This window comes from Hyperolius riggenbachi, chromosome 8, assembly GCF_040937935.1.
Source record: "Hyperolius riggenbachi isolate aHypRig1 chromosome 8, aHypRig1.pri, whole genome shotgun sequence".
Taxonomy (NCBI): domain Eukaryota; kingdom Metazoa; phylum Chordata; class Amphibia; order Anura; family Hyperoliidae; genus Hyperolius; species Hyperolius riggenbachi.
The window spans coordinates 224,245,168-224,266,095 of NC_090653.1; the positions used below are offsets into that span (position 1 = coordinate 224,245,168).

The following is a 20,928-nucleotide window of genomic DNA, read 5'->3' on the forward strand; positions in this document are numbered from 1 at the left end:
GTATTTGCCCTTTTGTCCTGGTTATAAAACCGTTTAAATTATGTCCCTATCACAATGTTTGGCGCCAATATTTTAATTGGAAATAAAGGTGCATTTTTTTCAGTTTTGCGTCCATCCCTAATTACAAGCCCGCAGTTTATAAAGTAACAGTGTTATACCCTCTTGACACAAATATTTAAAAAGTTCAGTCCCCAATTTTTTTTTTTGTAATTAAAAAGAAAAAAAAATGACAATTAAAAAAAAATACATAAATAGTTACCTTAGGGCCTAAGGTAACTATTTATGTATTTTTTTTTAATTGTAATTTTTTTCTTTTTAATTACAAAAAAAAAATTGGGGAATGTCGGAGGTAAGGAGTTAATTTTTTGTGTAAAACTAATTTATTTGTATGTGAAAAATGCTTTAGGGTGTAGTTTTACTATTTGACCACAAGATGATAACTTTTTGTTTAATGCGACCTGCAGGCGTCCTTCCGGACGCTTGCAGGAAGTACCAGGAGGCTGGGAACGTTTTGTTTTTTTCACAATGATCGCGCTGCTTCACGGAGAAGCAGCGGATCATTGCGGGGCTTAGATCAACGAACGGGAATTTATTTTCCCGTTCATTGATCTCCAGGCGAGCGGAGCGCGGGCAGCGGCGGGAGCGCGGAAAGTACGCATTTCTCCGTCCCTGGTGGTGAAAGGATAGAAAAAGGGACGGAGAAATGCGTACGCGTGGGGGTAAAGTGGTTAAAAGTGCTGATAAGTTGTATTAAATCGAAAATGAAAAATTATCTCCTAGGAGAAAACTCAGGTGAAAAAGTGAATTGCATATGGTCCCAGGTGTGTAAAAAAGTGATTAGAATAAGGGACAAGGGGCCATATGCAATTCACTTTTTCACCTGAGTTTTCTCCTAGGTGATATTTTTAAACTTGTCAATAAAATGCATTTTGAGCCCCCAGAAGGCAAGAATATGCTCACAATAATTTTAGTAGTACTTTTTTGCCAACTTTTTTGTACTTTTTTAGTTGAAAAGTACTGGAAAGTTATTTAAAATCAAAGATGAAAAATTATCTCCTGGGAGAAAACTCAGGTGAAAAGGAGAATTGCATATGGCCCAAGGGGCCATATGCAATTCACTTTTTCACCTGCGTTTTCTCCTAGGTGATAATTTTAAAATTGTCAATAAAATGTCTTTTAAGCCACCAGAAAGCAAGAAAACACTCACAATTATTTTGATAGAACTATTTCACCTACTTTTTGGTACTTTTTTAGTTAAAAAGTGCCAAAAGGTTATTTTAAATTGAAGATGTAAAATTATCTCCTGGGAGAAAAGTCAGGTGAAAAAGTGAATTGCATATGGCCCAATGTATTACAAAGACAGAAGTTATGTGTTCATAAATGCTGGCTCAACAGGTTTTCAGTTTGAATTGGATGGAGCTGTCTTGATTAGTGTTCCAAAGGTTACAGGCAGCATGGCAGAAGGCTCCAGCTCCAACGATTTGAGGTGGACTCTGGGGGTGACCAAGTTATCAGATCCTGTTAGTCTGAGTTTGTGGGAGATGTGGATCAGTTGCAACAGATCCTTGAGGTATCCAGGGCCTAAATTGAGTAGATAGTTTAATGTTGGTTCAAGGGAGATCTGAACTAGTCAGATGTAGCAGTACCCCTTCTATGAGTCTTATAATTTAGGGTTCACATGGGCTTTCAGCCCTCTCCTTTCTGTCTGATTTATAGCATGTCTGTATAAACATTATAGGTGCACTTTACATTTTGCAGAGTGACAAAGTCCACATAGATAATCTTACTTCAAATATATAAAATATCTCATACATTCATCTTATTTTATATTACATTAATCTTTACATAATATTAGATTTTCACATCATCATAAGCAATCTCAGAACTAAATGTTCAAAGAGAAATCTATATAAGTCCAAAAATTTACAGCCCCTCTCCGAGGGCCAACACATCTAAATCCCTGAACATATGGCTTAAAAGAGTCTTCATTCTATACAATAAGAATTGCATTATGTCTTTAAGTAGTAACCCTCAGGAGATGTGTATAAGTGATTTACGTGCCATAATAGTTTTCCAACTGTGCGTTAAGCTCTAAAGGTTCAGCAGAACAGTTTTGAAGGTAACTTGATAGTTTGACCATTAGGCCACTACTGTCAAAGTTGAAGTAAGAGATCTTGTTGGCCAGTATATGTATCATTGTTGGTACCTTAAACATTCTGCAGTGTTGTACAGTCACTGTTTCTTTTCATGACATCATAGATGCATAAAGTACAATTTGTTTGAATGGTTCAAAAAGTTAGAGGTGACCTTCAACACTTAGTGGCATGTTCCTCATTTATCTTAGATATTTATATGAAATGTTCAATCCAGTATGCAGAGTCAACGAGACCAACGTTGTCTTCCTCACAGACGTCCTTGCTGTTCTGTCTCTGAAGGACCACTGACTTTTTGTATTACAGTGCCACCCTTTCGTTGTATGTTTTCCACTTTACTCTCACTATAAGGACTCTTTAGGAAAGGAGGTGGAACCTGTGAAGCAAGAGTCTTCAGGGAGAGAGTTTTTGCGTTGTTTAGTTTTACAGCCACGGCACAGTATAGCATGGACATCTTTGGAGACACTGCTGCTGAAGATGGTGTAGATCCATGGATTGGTGCAACTGTTCAGACTGGCTAAGATCATCAATATCTGAATGGCGGAATCTGAAAATATGAAGAGAATGAAGAATTAATTATTATACTACTGTATTATTTTTGAATTGTCACTACAATTCTGTTTTCACCTACTCACTTTACAGTAACCTTGTAGTGAGTTACAGTGTGCTAAATAGGTAGTAAGGCTGCATATGGTGCAAAATTATTTCGAAAAGTTCATGGGCATTTAACATTATTTGTCATAAATGGACCAATTTTCTGTTTCTTACAAATTAACTTAGTTTCCAAATAGTTGCTAACAACTGCTTTGGTTAATTTTTGGATAGGCGGATTTATGCTGTCAGTGTAAAAACGGTTGCATTGTTGGTATTTCTATTTCACTAATGAGTGGGGATGAACTACTCAGTCATCTTTTCATGCATTAATATCAACTGGACTTTGCAAAGGCCTTCAATGCAGTTCCCCGCAACAGATTGATGCAACATTTGAGGTTGCAAGGACTGGGAAAGAATCTGTTAGCATGGATAGGGAACTGACTAACATTAAGCATAGAGTTGTGGTCAATTGATCATATTCAATATGGGTGAGAGCAGAGGGGTCCCACAGGGGTTGGTACTGGATCTAGTAAGTTTCAATTTATTTACTAATGACCTAGTAAATGAAGTAGAATATAATGTTGCTATTTTTGCAGGTGATACAAAATTGTGCAGAATTATCAACTCTCAGGAAGATGACGGAATGATTTTTTGGACCATTTGATGACATTTTTCTCCCCAAAGTGGGGGGAAAAGTCAGTGCGTTTTATGGTACGAATAAATTGTACTGGCGCCAGGTGTCCCCCCCCTGTCCCCACAAGTACTTTGCTGCCACCAGACCCACCTGTCCACCGCTGCTCCATTTAACTGGTGCAGATAGCCTCATGGGCAGGACCATGGCACCATCATTGGGGCCAATCACTGCACTCGATCATTAGCAGTGACTTATCAGATGTCAGTGGGCGTCGTTCCTTTGACCTCCCTGACATTATGATTATTTCTAGATTTAAGGAAGGACGCCCATGGACACCTGATAGGTCACTGCTGTGGTCTCGCCCATGAACCCATCAGCACCAGTTACCAAATGGAGCAATGGCCGGCCATGATTGGAAGGTCTCTACATCGATCAGTGTTAGGTTGTGACCCAGCATGTCCCACTGGTTACTTCCGCATTCGGGGGAGCTTTGGTGGACGTGAAGATATATCTAGGTCTCTCTCCCAATCTGGCAGTGTAAGGTTGCTAAGGCTATGTTATGGGACAGCGTGGTCACATGATTGCCATGTCCCACTGTTTACTTCCACATTCGGTGGAGCTTTGGCAGACTTGAAACTAATATCCCCATCTAAAAAACATCTTGCATAGCAAGAGAAGCAGCAGTAAATGCGTTGGAGATAGTGGCTTCTCTTTAACTCTTCAGATAGTAGCAAAATAGGTGCAAAGAACAAGCACATTCACAGGAGAAAGCAAATTCTGTAACATGGGTAGCAATTTCCCATCAAGTCCTCTAATTTACTGTACATGCTGCATTGTGATTGGCCTTTAAAGAGAATCTGTACTCTAAAATTCTTACAATAAAAAGCATACCATTCTATTCATTATGTTCTCCTGGGCCCCTCTGTGCTGTTTCTGCCACTCCCTGCTGCAATCCTGGCTTGTAATTGCCAGTTTTAGGCAGTGTTTACAAACAAAAGACATGGCTGATAACCAGCTTGTGATAGGCTCAGATAAGCTCAGTCTGTGACTCATACAGAGCCTGCAGGGGGCGTGGAGAGGGTGTGTATAGCTTCTTCCTATCACAAGCAGAGCAGCACATTCTTGCCTGAGCCGACAAAGCTGACAGAGGAAAGAAGATTAGATTAGATAACATAGATATTACAGCGAATGTGCAACTAGGAAAGGCTGCAGTAAGACAGACCACATTAAAACAGGTATAGGAACTTATAGGATAGAAGAAATAAAGCTGAAAAATTTGTTACAGAGTCTCTTTAAGTGAGTGCTTGAGCTGTGTGTTGTGAACAAGTGCTGCTACTGATAAACCCTGCTGTTTCCAGAGTGGGGGGGATTAATATAACTAGGAGAAGGTCAACAAAGCGCCCCTGCACTATGGATGCACTAGGTTTAGTAAATATATATTTTTTCCCTGGTTTTTGTCCTCTAAATCTAGGTGCATCTTCTGGGCCATAAAATGCGGTATATGGGCACATAAATGGTGGATAAAATTCAATGTTGAAAAATCTAAAGTCATGCATTTTGGTCATACCAACGGTCTAGCACCATACAAAATAAACGGGATAGACATGGAGACATCAAACTTGGAGAGGAAAGTAATACTTTCATTTCTGATGTAATTGTCTACCACTATACTGCAAAAACTGCAGTTTATTTCTGGCAAAGAGCTCACAGCCTAGTTATCACCATGGCTACATTACTTCATGTATCTTTTGCTTGACCGTGTTCTACATACTGTATGTGTTCTATATACACTGTGATGACTATTTTTGCAAATTGTCAATAAACTCATGTTAAAAAAAGAAAACTTGGATGGGTACTCATCAACAACACGTTAAATGAGTATTCAATGCCAAGCAGCTGCAGCTAAAGCAAATAAAAGTTTGGGATGCATTTGAATAAAATAAAAACCCGGTATGTATAAGAATAAAATACTCCGTTTCTCTAGTAAGGCCCCTGTGGCTGCCTGTCATCACATCGGCGTTGCTCCATTTGGCCTCCGCCCACCACATAGTTTCAGATCACCTCCTGCAGGCTAGCAATGTGTCTGTGAAGTCCCTGCAGTGTCAGGTACCAATCCCCACTGAGCTGTATGTCTCATACGTGTATGAGGCTTAACTATAAACACTACATTGAGGTGCCACAGCAACCTACCAGTATTCTGAAGGAAAATGTAGAAAGGTGATATATGCAACTGTTACCCCTCCCCCCCCCCCAACCACCCAGGGCTACCATCAGAATCCTTAAGGGACAGCTGAAGCGAGTATTCTATGGAGGCTGCCATATTTCTTGCTTTTTAAGCAATACCAGTTACCTGGCAGTCCTGCTGATCCTCTGCCTCTAATATTTTCAACCATAGACCCTGCACAAGCATGAAGCAGATCAGGTGTTTCTGACATCATTTTCAGATCTGACAAGATTAGCTGCATGCTTGTTTCTGATGTTAGACACTACTACAGCTGAATAGATCAGAAGTGCTGCCAGGCAGCTGGTATTGTTTAAAAGGAAGTACGGTAAATGTGGCAGACTCCATATTCTCACTTCAGTTGTCCTTTAAAAATGTTCTGTTCCCTCCAAAGTAGACTTCAGGGCTCTGCTTAGGCCCCTCACGCATGGTCAAATTATGGACTCTCCACCTTGATACTGGTGTACGATCTGTTCCCTTGGTGGCAGTCTTATTCTGCATTATGCTTAAAATTTTCTTCTATGCCAAAATAATAATCTTCCTGGGCAACCTTAGCTTTGTTCCAGCCCTCATTGGTGTCTCAATAAAGAATGCAGATGTTGTGGCTACAATATATCCGCTGGACCGGAGGGATCCACATGAGGCCTACACATAATAAAGGCGCCTCTAAAAAAAAGTGACTGATATTGCCGCTAGTAAAATAAAGTATATCCTACTACTTAGTTCCGATAGTATACTATGACCTAACTTAAACCTACACTAACCCGCCGAACCCTTAACCATCCCTCTACTGATGCAAAACCATAACCGTCCTTCTACTGATGCCTAACCCTTAACCCCCTAGTGGTACCTAACCCTTACCCCAACCACACACCCCCTCTCTCCCCGCCACAAAGCCGCGATTAGTGCCATTACAGGTAAATGTGATTTTCATGTCGACACTTCCTATTGCCGTAATATGAATTTCCCTATGATTCTCTTTTTGTTCAATTATCTTTTTTATTTTCAAAAAAGAGCTAAGAAAAACATTAAATTCCCTATGATTTTCTTATTGAGACTTTCACTATTTGATTATATGATTATTGTATTGAGTCTTCATATTGCCATTTTCATATTGAGCCTTCCTATTGCTGTTAAAAAATATTGTGCTTCCTCATTATACTGTGGCTAGCGCTAAACCTGCTAATAATACTGTGCTCTATGTGGCACCCTTTTTAACTTCTTGCAGTGATGCTCATTACGACCTCGTGACCATGGAATAGCCGTGATTCGCGAGCATTTTTTCACTATCCAACATCGTGATCAGAATTCGTATTTGCCTCTCGATCACGGATTCAGTTCCGAATGCACTCGTGATCATGGTCCAAATCTGGCTCGTGATCACGGATTTAGCCATGATCACGGCTATGATTAAAACCGCCAAAACCAGATGGATTTAGTGGTTAATAGCAAAGGATACGTGAAGTAGAACAGTGGGAACAAGGGGAAACATTTTTTTTTCAAAAAGACCTTATAGTTTTTGAGAAAATTGATTTTAAAGTTTCAAAGGAAAATAGTATACCTTTAAATGTGGTAAATGGCAGTTAAAGGGAGTCTAAAGCGAGAATAAATCTTGCTTCAGAGCTCATATTCAGCAGGGGCATGTGTGCCCCTGCTAAAACGCCGCTATCACGCGGCTAAACGGGGGTCCCTTACCCCCCAAATCCCCTCCGTTCTTTGCGGGGATCTCTTCCGCATAGAGGCAGGGCTAACAGCCGCAGCCCTGCCTCACGCGCGTCTGTCAGCGCGTATCTCCGCCTCTCCCCCGCCCCTCTCAGTCTTCCTTCGCTGGGAGGGGCGGGGGAGAGGCGGCGATGCGCCGCTGATAGACGGCGCTGAGAGGCAGGGCTGCAGCCGTTAGCCCTGCCTCAACAGCAGCAAAATCTATGACCAAACTGGTCATAGATTTTGCAGGGGGGGGTTTGGGGGGTAAGGGACCCCCGTTTAGCCGCAGGATAGCGGCGGTTTAGCAGGGGCACACATGCCCCTGCTGAATATAAGCACTGAAGCGAGATTTATTCTCGCTTCAGTGTCTCTTTAAAGAGAACCCGAGGTGGGTTTGAAGAATATTATCTGCATACAGAGGCTGGATCTGCCTATACAGCCCAGCCTATGTTCCTATCCCAAACCCCCCTAAGGTCCCCCTGCACTCTGCAATCCCTCATAAATCACAGCCCCGCTGCTGACAAACAGCTTGTCAGAGCTGGTTGTGTTTATCTCTATAGTGTCAGTCTGCTGCTCTCCCTGCCTCCTGCAGAACTCCAGTCCCCGCCTGCATCCCTTCCCTCCCTGCTGATTGGAGGGAAGGGACGGGGGCAGGGACCGGAGCTATGCAGGAGGCGGGGGAGCAGCTGAGACTGACACTACAGATGTAAATACAGCTTCACAGCATGGCTGTGATTTATGAGGGATTGCAGAGTGCAGGGGGACCTTAGGGGGCTTTGGGATAGCAACAGAGGCTGGGCTGTATAGGCAGATCCAGCCTCTGTATGCAGATAACATTCTTTAAACACACCTCGGGTTCTCTTTAATGTATTTACCGCATTTACATGTATACTTTTTCCTTTGAAACTTCCTTTGAAACTTTAAAATTGATTTTCTCAAAAACTATAAGGTCTTTTTGAAAAAAATGTTTTCCCCTTGTTCCCACTGTTCTACTTATCATATCCTGCAAATTTGGTGTTTCTAGCAAGTAATGGGCCTTTGCTATTAACCGCTAAAGTCGGCGATTTTTGGCAGTTTTTAATCACGAATACTTTTTTCATTTGAAACTTTAAAATTGATGTTCTCGAAAGCTATTAGGTCTTTTTGAAAAAAAAGTTTTTTAAGTTGTAGCCACTGATCATCTTTATAATCCATATAATCCAATTTTGGTGATTGTAGCATGTATGGGGGCTTTGCTGTTAAAGTCTAATCCATGATCACGGCCATGATTACGGATTCTACATGCAATCAAGGCTAAAATCCGAGGCGAATTCGGAGCTCCGATTCAAATCCGGATCACTATCACGGCGTATCCGGATTTCGATTCTGCCATGGCCGGATTTACTCGAATCCGTGATCGGGGGTATCCGAGCACCACTAACTGCTTGCCATATGCACCTTTTTACCTGCTTTGCCACATGCCCCCCCCATTTAGTCACTGCATTAGTTATTGGTGCTGTGGTGGTAATAACCATGTATATACGGTACGTGCTTTTAAATAGAGATAATTTTAATTAAAGGCCCGGTTCGCACTGGCACGAATGGAAAACTGATGCGTGTAAAAACTGATCCTTGGACCATCCGTGACTCTCCGTTCTGTTAGCGCGCGGTCAATGCGACACATCTGATGATCCAGAACAATCGATTGCGGCCCGTGCAGCAGAACAGACCCATTTGAACGGACTAGTGTAAAGGGATCCATTGGTTACATTGGATCCATTCACATCCGTTCTGATCCGTTCCGTTACGGTCCGCTAAACCATCCATTTTTTAGGCCAATGTTTCATCTTAGCAAATGAAGGGGAGATGTTGTAATGTCAGAGGCAATTGATAGCTGTTGTCACATCACAACATACTGAATAAAAGACAGCAGACTTGTCTAGCATAATCCCCATAAATCAACTGGTTTATTTTTAGTGATTACAACTACTCCCAGGATTGTTAGAACATTCAGCATCTTGCTCAGTAATAGGATATTTGTGGAAAGCAAATATGCTTATCAAATAAGGTTCTGTTGGAGTCCTGCCCAGTTCACCAACATCTTATCAAGCTCCTGTTTTTTCTCTGTCACATCTCATAAATTTGGCAGTGTCTTCTAACTGTGGGCTGCCAGCAAACATCTCCTCACAATCCCCCACCATGACGGATAAAATCAAACCCTCTTCAAACATCCTGATGACTTTGGAACAGGACCATGGAGCCCTGTCAAAGCTTTGTGGAATTATACTGCAGAAAGGCTTCTGGGTTCCTTTTCGTCCAAGACTAAACATAACACATCTAATTGAGCTGGTCAGCTTCAGTACATGATTGCAGAATGATGATTTGTTGAAGAGCGGTGTTTAGGTGCATCTAAAGCCAAATCATACAGAAACACCTCCTGAGTGTTAGAAGAACCTACGTGTTTATTGGACTCTTGAGTTTAAACTTAGGTGTAAAATCATCCCAGGGTGTGGGCTTGTCTTTTCACTGGTCCATATTCTGCTGTGACAGGAAAAAGTGCTAGTTCATGAACGTTGGTAATAACTAATTATATCAGAATAATGTATTTAAAATTACGAAGCATGTATGTATTCACGTACTCTGCTGCTAACACTGCACAGGACTGGGGGGAGCACATATTAGACTGATGTCCTCTCAGAGTTATACTAACCTCAGTGGGGTTTAAAGTCTAACTCCCCCTCAGAGTGCCTCTGATAGACTCAATGGCATTCTTTCCCTGGATCAGTGGATACATGTTAAAGGACCACTACAGCAAAAAAAAAATAAAAATAAGTAAGAGTAAGTAAAAGTAAGCAGTTAAAATCTGACAGAACTGACAGGTTTTGGACAAGTCCATCTTCTCCAGGGGGAATTCACTGAGTTTTCAGTGTCAAAATAGTGTGCTAGTGAGTAGGGAGGCTGGCTGGTATCTTACTAATTTGGCAGTTAGACTTTGCAACTTCCATGCAGGAAATGCTTTTGATAACAGAGAAAACGCTGAGAATTCCCCATTAGGAGATGGACTAGTCCAAAAAGATTTGAACTGCTTACTTTTTTCACAGTAGTGATCCTTTAATCGCTTCCCCACTGCAGTAATTGAAATCTACTCCCTGTTTGTAGCTGCTTATTCCTGCCAGGGGCGGATTTCAAATACTGTGTCGTACCAACCCGCCGCTCCCGCCAATCTTTCCCTTGTCGCAAGCCCCTCGTTCTGCCATCGCTATGATGGCAGAGCTCTGTGAGCCAGTCAGGAGCCAATTTCATTGGCTCCTGACCCCCGTAATCACTGTGAGCCAATTGGCTCACATTGATGACAGGGTCAGGAGCCAACAAAATTGGCTCCTGACCGGCTCACAGAGCTCTGCCATCATAGCGATGGCAGAACGAGGGGCTTGCGGTGATGGGTGACCGGCAGGTCCCTGTGGCGATTCATCGGTAAGCTCCGTTTATTGGTACCCGCAGTCTCTGGTCCTTAAAGGGAATGTCCAAGTAAAATAAAAAAATGAGCTTCACTTACCTGGGGCTTCTACCAGCCCCATGCAGCCATCCTGTGCCCTCGTAGTCACTCACTGCTGCTCCAGTCCCCCGCTGGCAGCTTGCTGACCTCGGAGAATGGCGGGCCGAATTGCGTACATTTTATAGGAACATTAACACATACATTTTTACGCATTATTGGTTCAATGCGTAAAAATTTACGCATTGAACCAGTAACAGGTAAAAATGTATGTGTTAATGTTCTTGCACTAGCGGGAATGCGTAAAAATGTACGCAATGCGGCCCGCCGACCTCCGAGGTCGGCAAGCTGCCAGCGTGGGACTGGAGCAGCAGTGAGTGACAGGATGGCTGCATAGGGCTAGTAAAAGCCCCAGGTAAGTGAAACTCATTTTTTTATTTTGCTTGAACCTTCCCTTTAACCCTCCTGGCGGTTTATTAAAATCCGCCAGGGGGCAGCAAAGCCGTTTTTTTTTTTTTTTCATGTAGCGACACAAGGTCTCGCTACATGATAGCCGCTGCTCAGCGGCATCCCCCCAGCCCCTCCGATCGCTTCCGGCGTTCAAAGAACGGGATCTCCTGGAGGGCTTCCCCCATCGCCATGGCGATGGGCGGGATGACCCCACAGTGCTGCCTGGCACTGATTGGCCAGGCAGCGCACGGGGTCTGGGGTGGGGGGGGGGCGGCCTTGCGGCACAACGGATAGCGGCGGATCGGCGGGTAGCAGCGGCGATTGGATTTCACACGCAGCTAGCCCAAGTGCTAGCTGCATGTAGCAAAAAAAAAATTTTGCAAATCGCCCCAGGTTAAGGGTACACAAGTGGTTAAAATACTTTCTTGTTCGCCTCTACAATGCTTTTTCATACCAAATGAATAATAAGTTTCCACTTCTCGGAATAAATGTGTTCTCCCTGACCTACATGTCTCTTATCTCATCTGTATTCTTTGTTTAAGTTTTTCAAAGAGATTCTTTTTTCTTTCACCTTGCTCTTTTCCTTCAGCAGCTGCCAGCAGAGACTACCGGAAAACAGCTACAGACAGAAAGCATTTGGAAATACAGACAAGATGTTAACAGAGGACAAAAGGTTATCTGACAAGCTAGAGCCTGCGCTCCGCACTCCCTTCCCACAGTCCTACTTCTGCTACTCATTTCTTTTCTTTTTTTTTTATAGTGCTGCTGATATGATGTTTTATGCAGTGCTTACATGGAGCACTGACCCAATCACGTCACTCAGCATCCCTCACTGGGCGCTCACTAACTAATGCCCACACTGCAAGCCAAGGCCAATATCTGGGAAAGCCAGCTGCATGGCGTTTGGAGTGTGGGGAGAACATACGCTGGGCAGTGGCATAACTACGGAGCTTGGGGTTGAGTGTGAGGTTCACATGGGCCCCAAGCACTCTATTGATATGGAACCCCAAAACCAACCAAAGACAGCTGCAGGGAAACAGTTTGTTAAATTGTACCAGAGACTATTAAACAATAAGTTGTATACATACCTGGGGCTTCCTCCAGCCCCATCTGCATGGATCGCTCCCACACCACCGTCTTCAGCCTTATCCTGCTCCGGTACCCGAACTTCAGCCAGTCTCGGCCAGTCTGGGGGCGAGAGAAGTGCGCCCTCTACGTATCTCTCCGGATAAAACGTTTATTGTTAATGGTCTCTGGTTTCCTTTAAGGATTACACTATTTAATGCACATATAGAGGTGTTTATTACCAGCACAGCACCAATAAAACGCTGGAAAGATGGATGAAGGAGAGGCAAAGGGCCCCTAGTGGGCATCTCTAGTCCAGGGGCCCCATGCATAGACTGAACTGTCTGCTGTTTCCATTCATGCGCTGTGATTCACTTTTGAATCGCAGCGCATGGTTGCCTGCATTTTGTGGCAATTGCGCCCATGATCCCATTCAGTATAATGAATGGGATCACAAGCTCCGCCCCCGGGAGTGACCCGCAATGGAAACGAGCCCTAAGGGAAGAAGAGGAGAGACTGCATCAGCATGCGGCATTTTAGGAGTGGTTGCGATGCGATTGTTATTTCCAAAATGAGAATCCCAAAGCACAATTGCCGTAAAATCGCAATGCATTTTGTGATCCGAGTGTGAATGGAGGCAAATGTGATTAGGGTCCTACCACACTGCATGTGCTTTGATCCGATTTTTAAAGCGCACGCGTTTTGCTGATCACTAAGGCATTGTGATTCACGTGCAATTACCCTGCATTTGTGATTGGGTTAAATTTATAGGAATGCATTCAAAATTCATATTTATATGAATTTGTTGTTGTTGAGGTAAGCCACCTTTTTTGTGCTATTTTTAATTGTTTTATACCCAATTTTATCTACTATTGGGCGCCTCTTAATCCCTTTTCACCCTCCTTTGGAGGGGTGGACCTTGGTACCTAGTGGTCTGCAGCCAGTAGGACATTTGTTGCTTTTTTCCAAGAGTGCGACCGCATCCAGTTCCAGCTGGACTCCCGGGTGGAATCGGATTTCTACATCTCCACCTGCCTTCAGTGGTTGGTTGCCCCTTATGCAACCTTCCTTTGTGAGTACCACAACTTCCTTTTTGCTTTTAATAACTAATCTGTGACATACTGCACCATTTAGGTTCCCGTTGTCTTTGTGTTCTTCTTCTTTTGGGTGATTGGTCGGCCTCCACAGTGTCGGACTGAGAGCTGGAAAAGCTGAGGAAATCCACTTGCTGGCCAAGCAGCAGTAATTAGGTGTTGCTGCTCACAGTGAAGACTTACTGCAGTTTTCTATGGGGAGTGATTACAAAGGGTTGCTGCTGCTTGGCCAGCAGGTGGATTCCCTCCAAGTCCGACACTGGTCCTCCACCACAGTTGCATGCATATCATATAGATAAACATGGTGCCCAAAACGAGGGTCAGCAAATCTCCCAAATCAAGCACTCAGCCAAGCCTGGCAATCTGTTATCATGTTAACCACTTGCCGACCGCACACTCATAACGTGCGTCGGCAAAGTGGCAGCTGCAGGACCAGCGACGCAGTACTGCGTCGCCAGCTGCAGCCTAATTAATCAGGAAGCAGCCGCTCGTACGAGCGGCTGCTTCCTGTCAATTCACGGCGGGGGGCTCCGTGAATAGCCTGCGGGCCGCCGATGGCGGCTCGCAGGCTAGATGTAAACACAAGCGGAAATAATCCGCTTTGTTTACATTTGTACGGCGCTGCTGCGCAGCAGCGCCGTAAGGCAGATCGGCGATCCCCGGCCAATCAGCGGCCGGGGATCGCCTCCATGTGACAGGGGACGTCCTGTCACTGGCTGCACAGGACGGATAGCGTCCTGTGCAGCCCAGATCTCCCGGGGGAGCAGGTAGGAGAGGGAGGGGGAGGATTTCGCCGCGGAGGGGGGCTTTGAGGTGCCCCCCCCCGCAAAATGCCAGCCAGGAGGAGCGATCAGACCCCCCCTGCACATCATCCCCCTAGTGGGGAAAAAAGGGGGGCGATCTGATCGCTCTGAGTGCCCTTTGATCTGTGCTGGGGGCTGCACAGCCCACCCAGCACAGATCACCTAAAACAGCGCTGGTCCTTAAGGGGGGGTAAAGGGTGGGTCCTCAAGTGGTTAATAGGCACCTACACATAGTGTAAAGTTAGTAAGCTCACTGTCATAACAGTTGTGCCAGAGGCAGTCACAGTTATTGCCACTATTAATGTGCTAATTAGACTGATAATTGGTTTAGGTTTGTTCTTTATTACGTACTTGTCTCAGCGTTCTACTATCAGAACTATTTAGATGCAAAAAACAAGCTGGATGCTAAGAATTTTTATCCATGTTCTTTACTTTCAAAACTAATAAAAGTTTAATTCCTTCTAATGCATAGGGTGGATCATTTCAATATAATATTAGTGCATCATTCAAGTCTCTTATCCAGGAAGTAGAGAGTCTGGCACTAGAGGTCCGCCTGCAGGCTGAACATGCAACTGTAGTAGTGCTACTTGAAAGGACATTCAATGTTTCAACAAATAGAAGAGCGTGACACTGTAGCTGAGAAACACACCTTTATTACATACAACCGGGTACAGATAATGTGGTGAACAGTGGGGGTGGGGGTGGGCAGAGCCTGACAGCTCTTTCGCAGTTACCCACTTACCTGCTTCCTCAGAGGCTATGACACACCCCCCACCACCACTGCTCACCACATTATTATTAGCTGGATGGCAAACACCACCTCTACCCAGAGAAATGCCTAGTAGAGTCTATACTTCCTTTGCCGAGTTTGGTAAAGCCCAGGAGCTTCTGACGAGTTTCTACTCTGCTGCTACCATCGCATTTGTCTTCTGTTCCTCCATCTTGGTCTGGTATGCTGGCTTCTCCACCCAGGACAGATGCAAACTACAGAGGGTCATCAGATCAACAGAGCGGATCATTGGGAAACCCCTCCCCCCATTTGACCTCCTCTACAACTCCAGACTGCACTCCAGAGCACTTAAGATTGCCAAGGACCCCTCACATCCAGACCGCCTCTTCTTTAGCCGGCTACTATCTGGCCGGATATTTCAGGCCATCTCCACCAGGACCTCAAGGCACAGGAACTCTTTCTTCCCTCCACTTTAAACCTCTTGCACTCTCTACACACCCTTCCCCCTCCTCCTTTCACCCCCAATGCAGGGTACACACCATGCAATCTCCCGCCCGACTGACGAGTGATCGGACGAGAAGTTGCATCACGTGTACATGCCTAAAGTGCACCCGATCAGTAAATCAATCGATTTTCCAATTATAAGTGCTCTAGACTGATCACTTTATCAATCGGAAGCCAGTTGGACATGTTGGAAATAATCACCTGATTCCCGCCTGTCCCCAGTATAAGGCTGAAGCCGCTGGATGCTGTCCCAGAAAGACTGTCTACTGAATCACTGTTTTTTAACGTAGCCTGTTAACACTGCTGTTTATTGTGCCTTTGTTGTACTATTTATATTCTATTTCTATTCTGACCCATGTATGTGCTATGTCCGATTTCAGGCACGACCCAGTCGTGCTTGGCGTTTAAAATCGATTCTGATTAACTGCACCCGGCTGTATGTATTAAAGGTTAAGTTCTCAGCTACAGTGCCACGCCTTCTATTTGCTGATCATTAAAGTCACATTGGGGGAGGGGGGGGGGCTGAGAAGGGTGACCGTAGGTGATATATCTGCTTCTTGGTTTCTTATTCTATTTATTATATTCTCAGTCTTTTGTTGCAGTACAGCTATTTATTGTTCGTCAAAGTTAAAGAGAGTATAACAAATTAGAAAACAAATTACAAGTTACGGTTCGCTCCTCTAGTTTCTACTCTGACGAATTGCGTATAAATGCAGGTACTAAATCTTAAGCAAGATAGTTACTTCTTTCATCAAGATGGAGGCTTGATGGAGTCTGCTCTCTGCACTCCTGCTGCTGGAATCTTATGGAGTCTTTCTTATGGAGTCTTGCTTATAGAGTCTTGCTTAAATAGCCATGAAACTCATTCATTCACATACACACACCCACACGACCACCTCCAGCTCAGGTGTCATTCTGCCCCCCTGTCCTTGCCAGTTATGTCTTCTTTGGACCTCTAGGTGGCGTTATAATCTCACCCATGAAGTCCTGGAATGTTGGCTGCCAAGGTGTCTTCTGTGCACCAGGGGCACTGACCACACAGGTTTGGGTTGACCCCATTGACCTGAGCTTGCCCGAAGGCCTTAACAGGACAGTTAAACATTCCGTTGGGGTGTTTAGGCTTCACTGCCCAAACCTCAGCCTAAAACCTATTGTTTCAACTGGGATCTTTGTTTATGGTTGGTAAGCATTGTGGCTTCTAGATGCTACTTTTGGCATTTTTTGGCTGGAGTTTCACTTTAGTTTTAGTTACCTTCACAATATAAACATATATTATGGCTGTCACAGTGGTGGCGTAGTGGATAGCACTCTAACCTGGCAGCTCTGCTTCCCCGGTTCAAATCTCAGCCAGGACACTATCTACACAGAGTTTGTATGTTCTCCCCATGTCTGCATGGGTTTCCTCTGGGCACTCTGGAAACCTCAAACCACATCCCAAAAACATTCAGGTAGGTTACTTTGCTTTCCCCAAAAATGTGCCCTAGATTATGATGGACATATGAATATGGTAGGGAATGGGATTAGATTGTGAGCCCCTCTGAGGAACAGTTAGTGACAAGACTATAAATTCTAAAGCGATGCAGACAATGTCAAGACAAGACGCAGAGCATTTATATTGTCTCCTGCTTTTCTCGTGGCAGACTCAAAGTGCCAGAACTGCAGCCACTAGGTTGTGCTCAGTAGGCAGTAGCGATGTTAGGGAGTCTTGTCCAAGGTCTCCTCACTGTATTGGTGCTGGCTTACTTACTTTTGCCATTGCTATAAAAAACTAAGTGACAATAATGACCATGATAGGGATTACATTCTGAGCTCCTCTGAGGGACAGTTAACAACATGATTATATGAGTACTCTGTAAAGTGCTGTGGATGATGTGGCAACACTATCCAAACAGACAACGATAATAATTCCAATGCAACCAATAGGTTGTAATACTGTCTGCCAAGGCACTCATCCAAGCACCATACATGGTCTAATCTTGATATAACTCAATAAACTTGGAATTTTTCCCCTGCCATTAGACACAGCTTGGGTTCATTTGAGTAGCCGTAAATCAAAATCCAAACCACAAAAAAACAAAAACAATAGCGACAACAAACCCTTTCTGAAAAAGTCATCTTTGGCAGGTAAGCGTGAAATGATTAGCCATGCCCTGTGGCAGTAATGCACACCTTTTACAGTTAATACGTTCAATTACTGTGTGTGTGCTGTAATTTCAGCACCATTACGGTTAAATGCGTCATGCTCCGCTACGATCGTAAACACAGGTAATTGGCAAGTTTGCTGTACAGAACGTGAAAAGGTTCTTGTTGTTCTTGTTCTTCATAATAGAAATGCATTCCTATTTGTAATTAAATAAACCAGTGAGTGAAAAAAATGATAGCTAATGGAACTTGCAACATAGGTCACAAGAACCATAATAACTGTGTGGAGGATTTAACAAACTGTTAGCAGGTATCTCTAGTCCCCGTGACCTATGGAGCAAATTACAGTACATTAACTGGTATTTCTTACAAAGCCGGTTCAGTGGTGACTATTATGTCACTGGAAGTGCTTTTAGTGTCTCTGATATCCCTGATAGATTATATGACATCACACCTATGTTTGGCTGCCGAGAGATAATGCCATGTAGGCATGGACAAACAGGATGAAAAGGCACCCAAATGAGAATACAATGAGTTAAAATATATAAAATAAGTAAGGTTTGAGGTGGCTTACCTCAATGAAGACCAATTCATATATAAATGAATAATCTTTAATGGCACTGGCAACGTGTTTCGTGGGTCTCGCCCACTTCCTCAGGCCAAATCAAGTGCCACGCTATGTTCAGAGCAAAAAAGGCGCTCTATGTCGGGCTCTGAACATAGCGTGGCACTTGATTTGGCCTGAGGAAGTGGGGGAGACCCACGAAACGCGTTGCCAGTGCTATTAAAGATTATTCATTTATATATGAATTTGTCTTCATTGAGGCAAGCCACCTCAAACCTTATTTATTTTATAGATTTTAATTCATTTTATTATCCTTTTTGTGCCTTTTCATGCTGTGTGTGCATTAAATCCCCCCCCCCCCCCACACACACACACACAAACACACCCCCGTCTCAGGGTAGGGTATACCCTTGGACTCTGTCTACAGGTCCCTGGGACCCTTTTTTTCCTTGAAAGGTGTGACCTGTAGACATTTCCGGCTGACCGGGACCCCCGAGAGGAGTCGGGTTTATTGATCTTCACCTGCCTGCAGTGGTTGGTTGCCCCATAATTTTTCTTATTTCATGTATTGAGTGTGACGTACTGCACCATTTGGGCTCCCTTTGTCTCTTTTCATGTAGGCATAGGTCCCTCTAAGTTGCTGAGGACTGGTCTGGAACCAATTATCTTCTGGAGTGGTTCCCACTTTGAACAGTTTACCCAGCCCAGCAGGAGGAGCGGCTTTATGCATCAGCTGCTATCCAAGGGTATCACCTTGGATACCAGGAGCTGTTAAGTATCTAAGTAATATCTACTTTTGTAGGATCGCTAACTCCGTAAGGTGTCCAACCTCTAAAGCGCTGTGATCTAAACAGAGGGTAGAGTGGCGTTCCTTCTCTCTACAACAATGAAAATTATAGACAATGATTTCTTCTTGAAATAATCTGAAAGCACTTGGATTTTTATATAAAAGTGTGTTTTCAATAAGCAATATATTTACAGCAAGAAATATGAATATTCAAGATCAAAGTTCACACTTTATGGTATGGCCAGATTTGAGGCAAGGCCACAAAATCCATGGCCTAGGCCAGGATGAAGCAAGGGGCAGGATGTGGGCTGGCACACTAAGGCCCTGTTTACACTTAATCAGTTGGTACATGTTTTTTTTTCTTCTCCATAGCAGTGCATTGTGAAAAAGATTTCCGTTAAAACGCGTTAAGTGTGAAAGGTGCCATAGGAAAACATGGGACTTACTTTGAAAATAGGTTGACCTTTCAGTTATAACTGAAATCAACTGATTGAGTGTAAACGGGGCCTTAGGCAATTAAACTGCAAAACATGTAAACTGCAGCAGTCACAAACCCATTCCGTGGCCGGCTTGCTTCCACAGGGGCAAGCAGTGGAGCACTCCCCAAGCACAACACAGAATGGGGGAAGCACAGGACCAGGGAAGCACATGGGGGAGTACAAGACGAGAGCACAGGACCAGGAGAACAAATGAGACAGGGGAGAACACAGGACGGCTCGTGCACAGGATGGGCTGGGTTGGGAGGGAGGCGGTGTTGGTGACAATGGGCCTTGGGGGGTAAAATGTCCAAATCTGGCCCTGGTTTATGGTACCATGAAACGAAACTATTTCTTGCAGTTAAAGGGACACTGAGGAGTGCCTGAATTTAAAAGAGTACACTTACCTGGGGCTTCTTCCAGCTCACCGTAGGCGGCGAGGTCCCCCAGCGTCCTCCTGGCTCCTCTCCTTCAGTCTCCACCGGCCCCCGTTACCGGCAACACCCGGCCTGGTGTCGGACCGGCTCTTCCTGGTTAATGACGCATGGTGTCATCACGGCGTCCGGCGTGACAGGTCTGCGCATGCGCGGTCGGCGTAATGACGCCATGGGCCATATGCAATTCTCTTTTTCACCTGAGTTTTCTCCTAGGAGATAATTTTTCATCTTTGATTTTAAATAACTTTCCAGTACTTTTCAACTAAAAAAGTACAAACAAAATTATTTTGAGCATTTTCTTGCCTTCTGGGGGCTTAAAAGGCATTTTATTTACAAGTTTAAAAACATCACCTAGAAGAAAACTCAGGTGAAAAGTGAATTGCATATGGCCCCATGTGTCATTAACCATTAACCCAGCCCGGGTGTCTCAGGTAACGGGAGCTGGTGAAGACTGAAGGAGATGAGCCAGGAGGACGCCGGGGGACCTCGCCGCCTACGGTGAGCTGGAAGAAGCCCCAGGTAAGTGTACTCTTTTAAATTCGGGCACTCCTCAGTGTCCCTTTAATAAGTTGTAGCTCAATATTTGTATTCATAGTAGTTGCCGAGAATACAATGTTCTAAAATAATGATAATAAAAATGCTAACATTCAATGCCTAATAGTCAAAGCTAAATATTCAATGTGAAGAATCACCAGCACATACAGTAATATTAATAAGGCCTACCTCTCCTCAGTTATGTAGAAGGTCTCACCCCAAGGCGGTCGTTGTCAAGATGTGTGGACCAGGCCTCACTCCCTCTTTTTTTTATGCCAAATTTTCCAAAATGGCTGCCTGCCTGCAATTTTCAACTGACGTACTTTCTATACCTTGGAATGTTCTGTACTTCAAGAAATTTACAAAGTCTGACATTTAATTAATGGGCGTGATATTGTAATTAGATGCTGTATATACGCCAGTAGCCATCTTGCCATGCTGTTATTGTATCTTACCAGCCACCAGGTGAGACCTGACCTTGCAGTAGATATTGCCTCACAACATATTTCCATACTGCACACAAATCCTTTGTTTTCTTGTAGGTTAAGAGTATGTGTTATTCC

The 20,928-nt window shown here is 44.0% G+C and overlaps 1 protein-coding gene across 2 annotated transcripts in view; it reads right to left on the reverse strand.

Annotated features, from left to right (window-relative positions):
- Nucleotides 1-1,129: 1,129 nt before the first annotated feature.
- The window catches only part of AVPR2 (arginine vasopressin receptor 2), a 270,138-nt gene continuing 250,339 nt past the window's right edge, over nt 1,130-20,928 (reverse strand). For both annotated transcript variants that reach the window (XM_068249757.1, XM_068249755.1), the window contains exon 3: nt 1,130-2,700. In XM_068249757.1, coding sequence (XP_068105858.1) covers nt 2,498-2,700 — 203 coding nt within the window. In that variant the 3' untranslated portion in view covers nt 1,130-2,497. The remainder of the gene's footprint in view (nt 2,701-20,928) is intronic.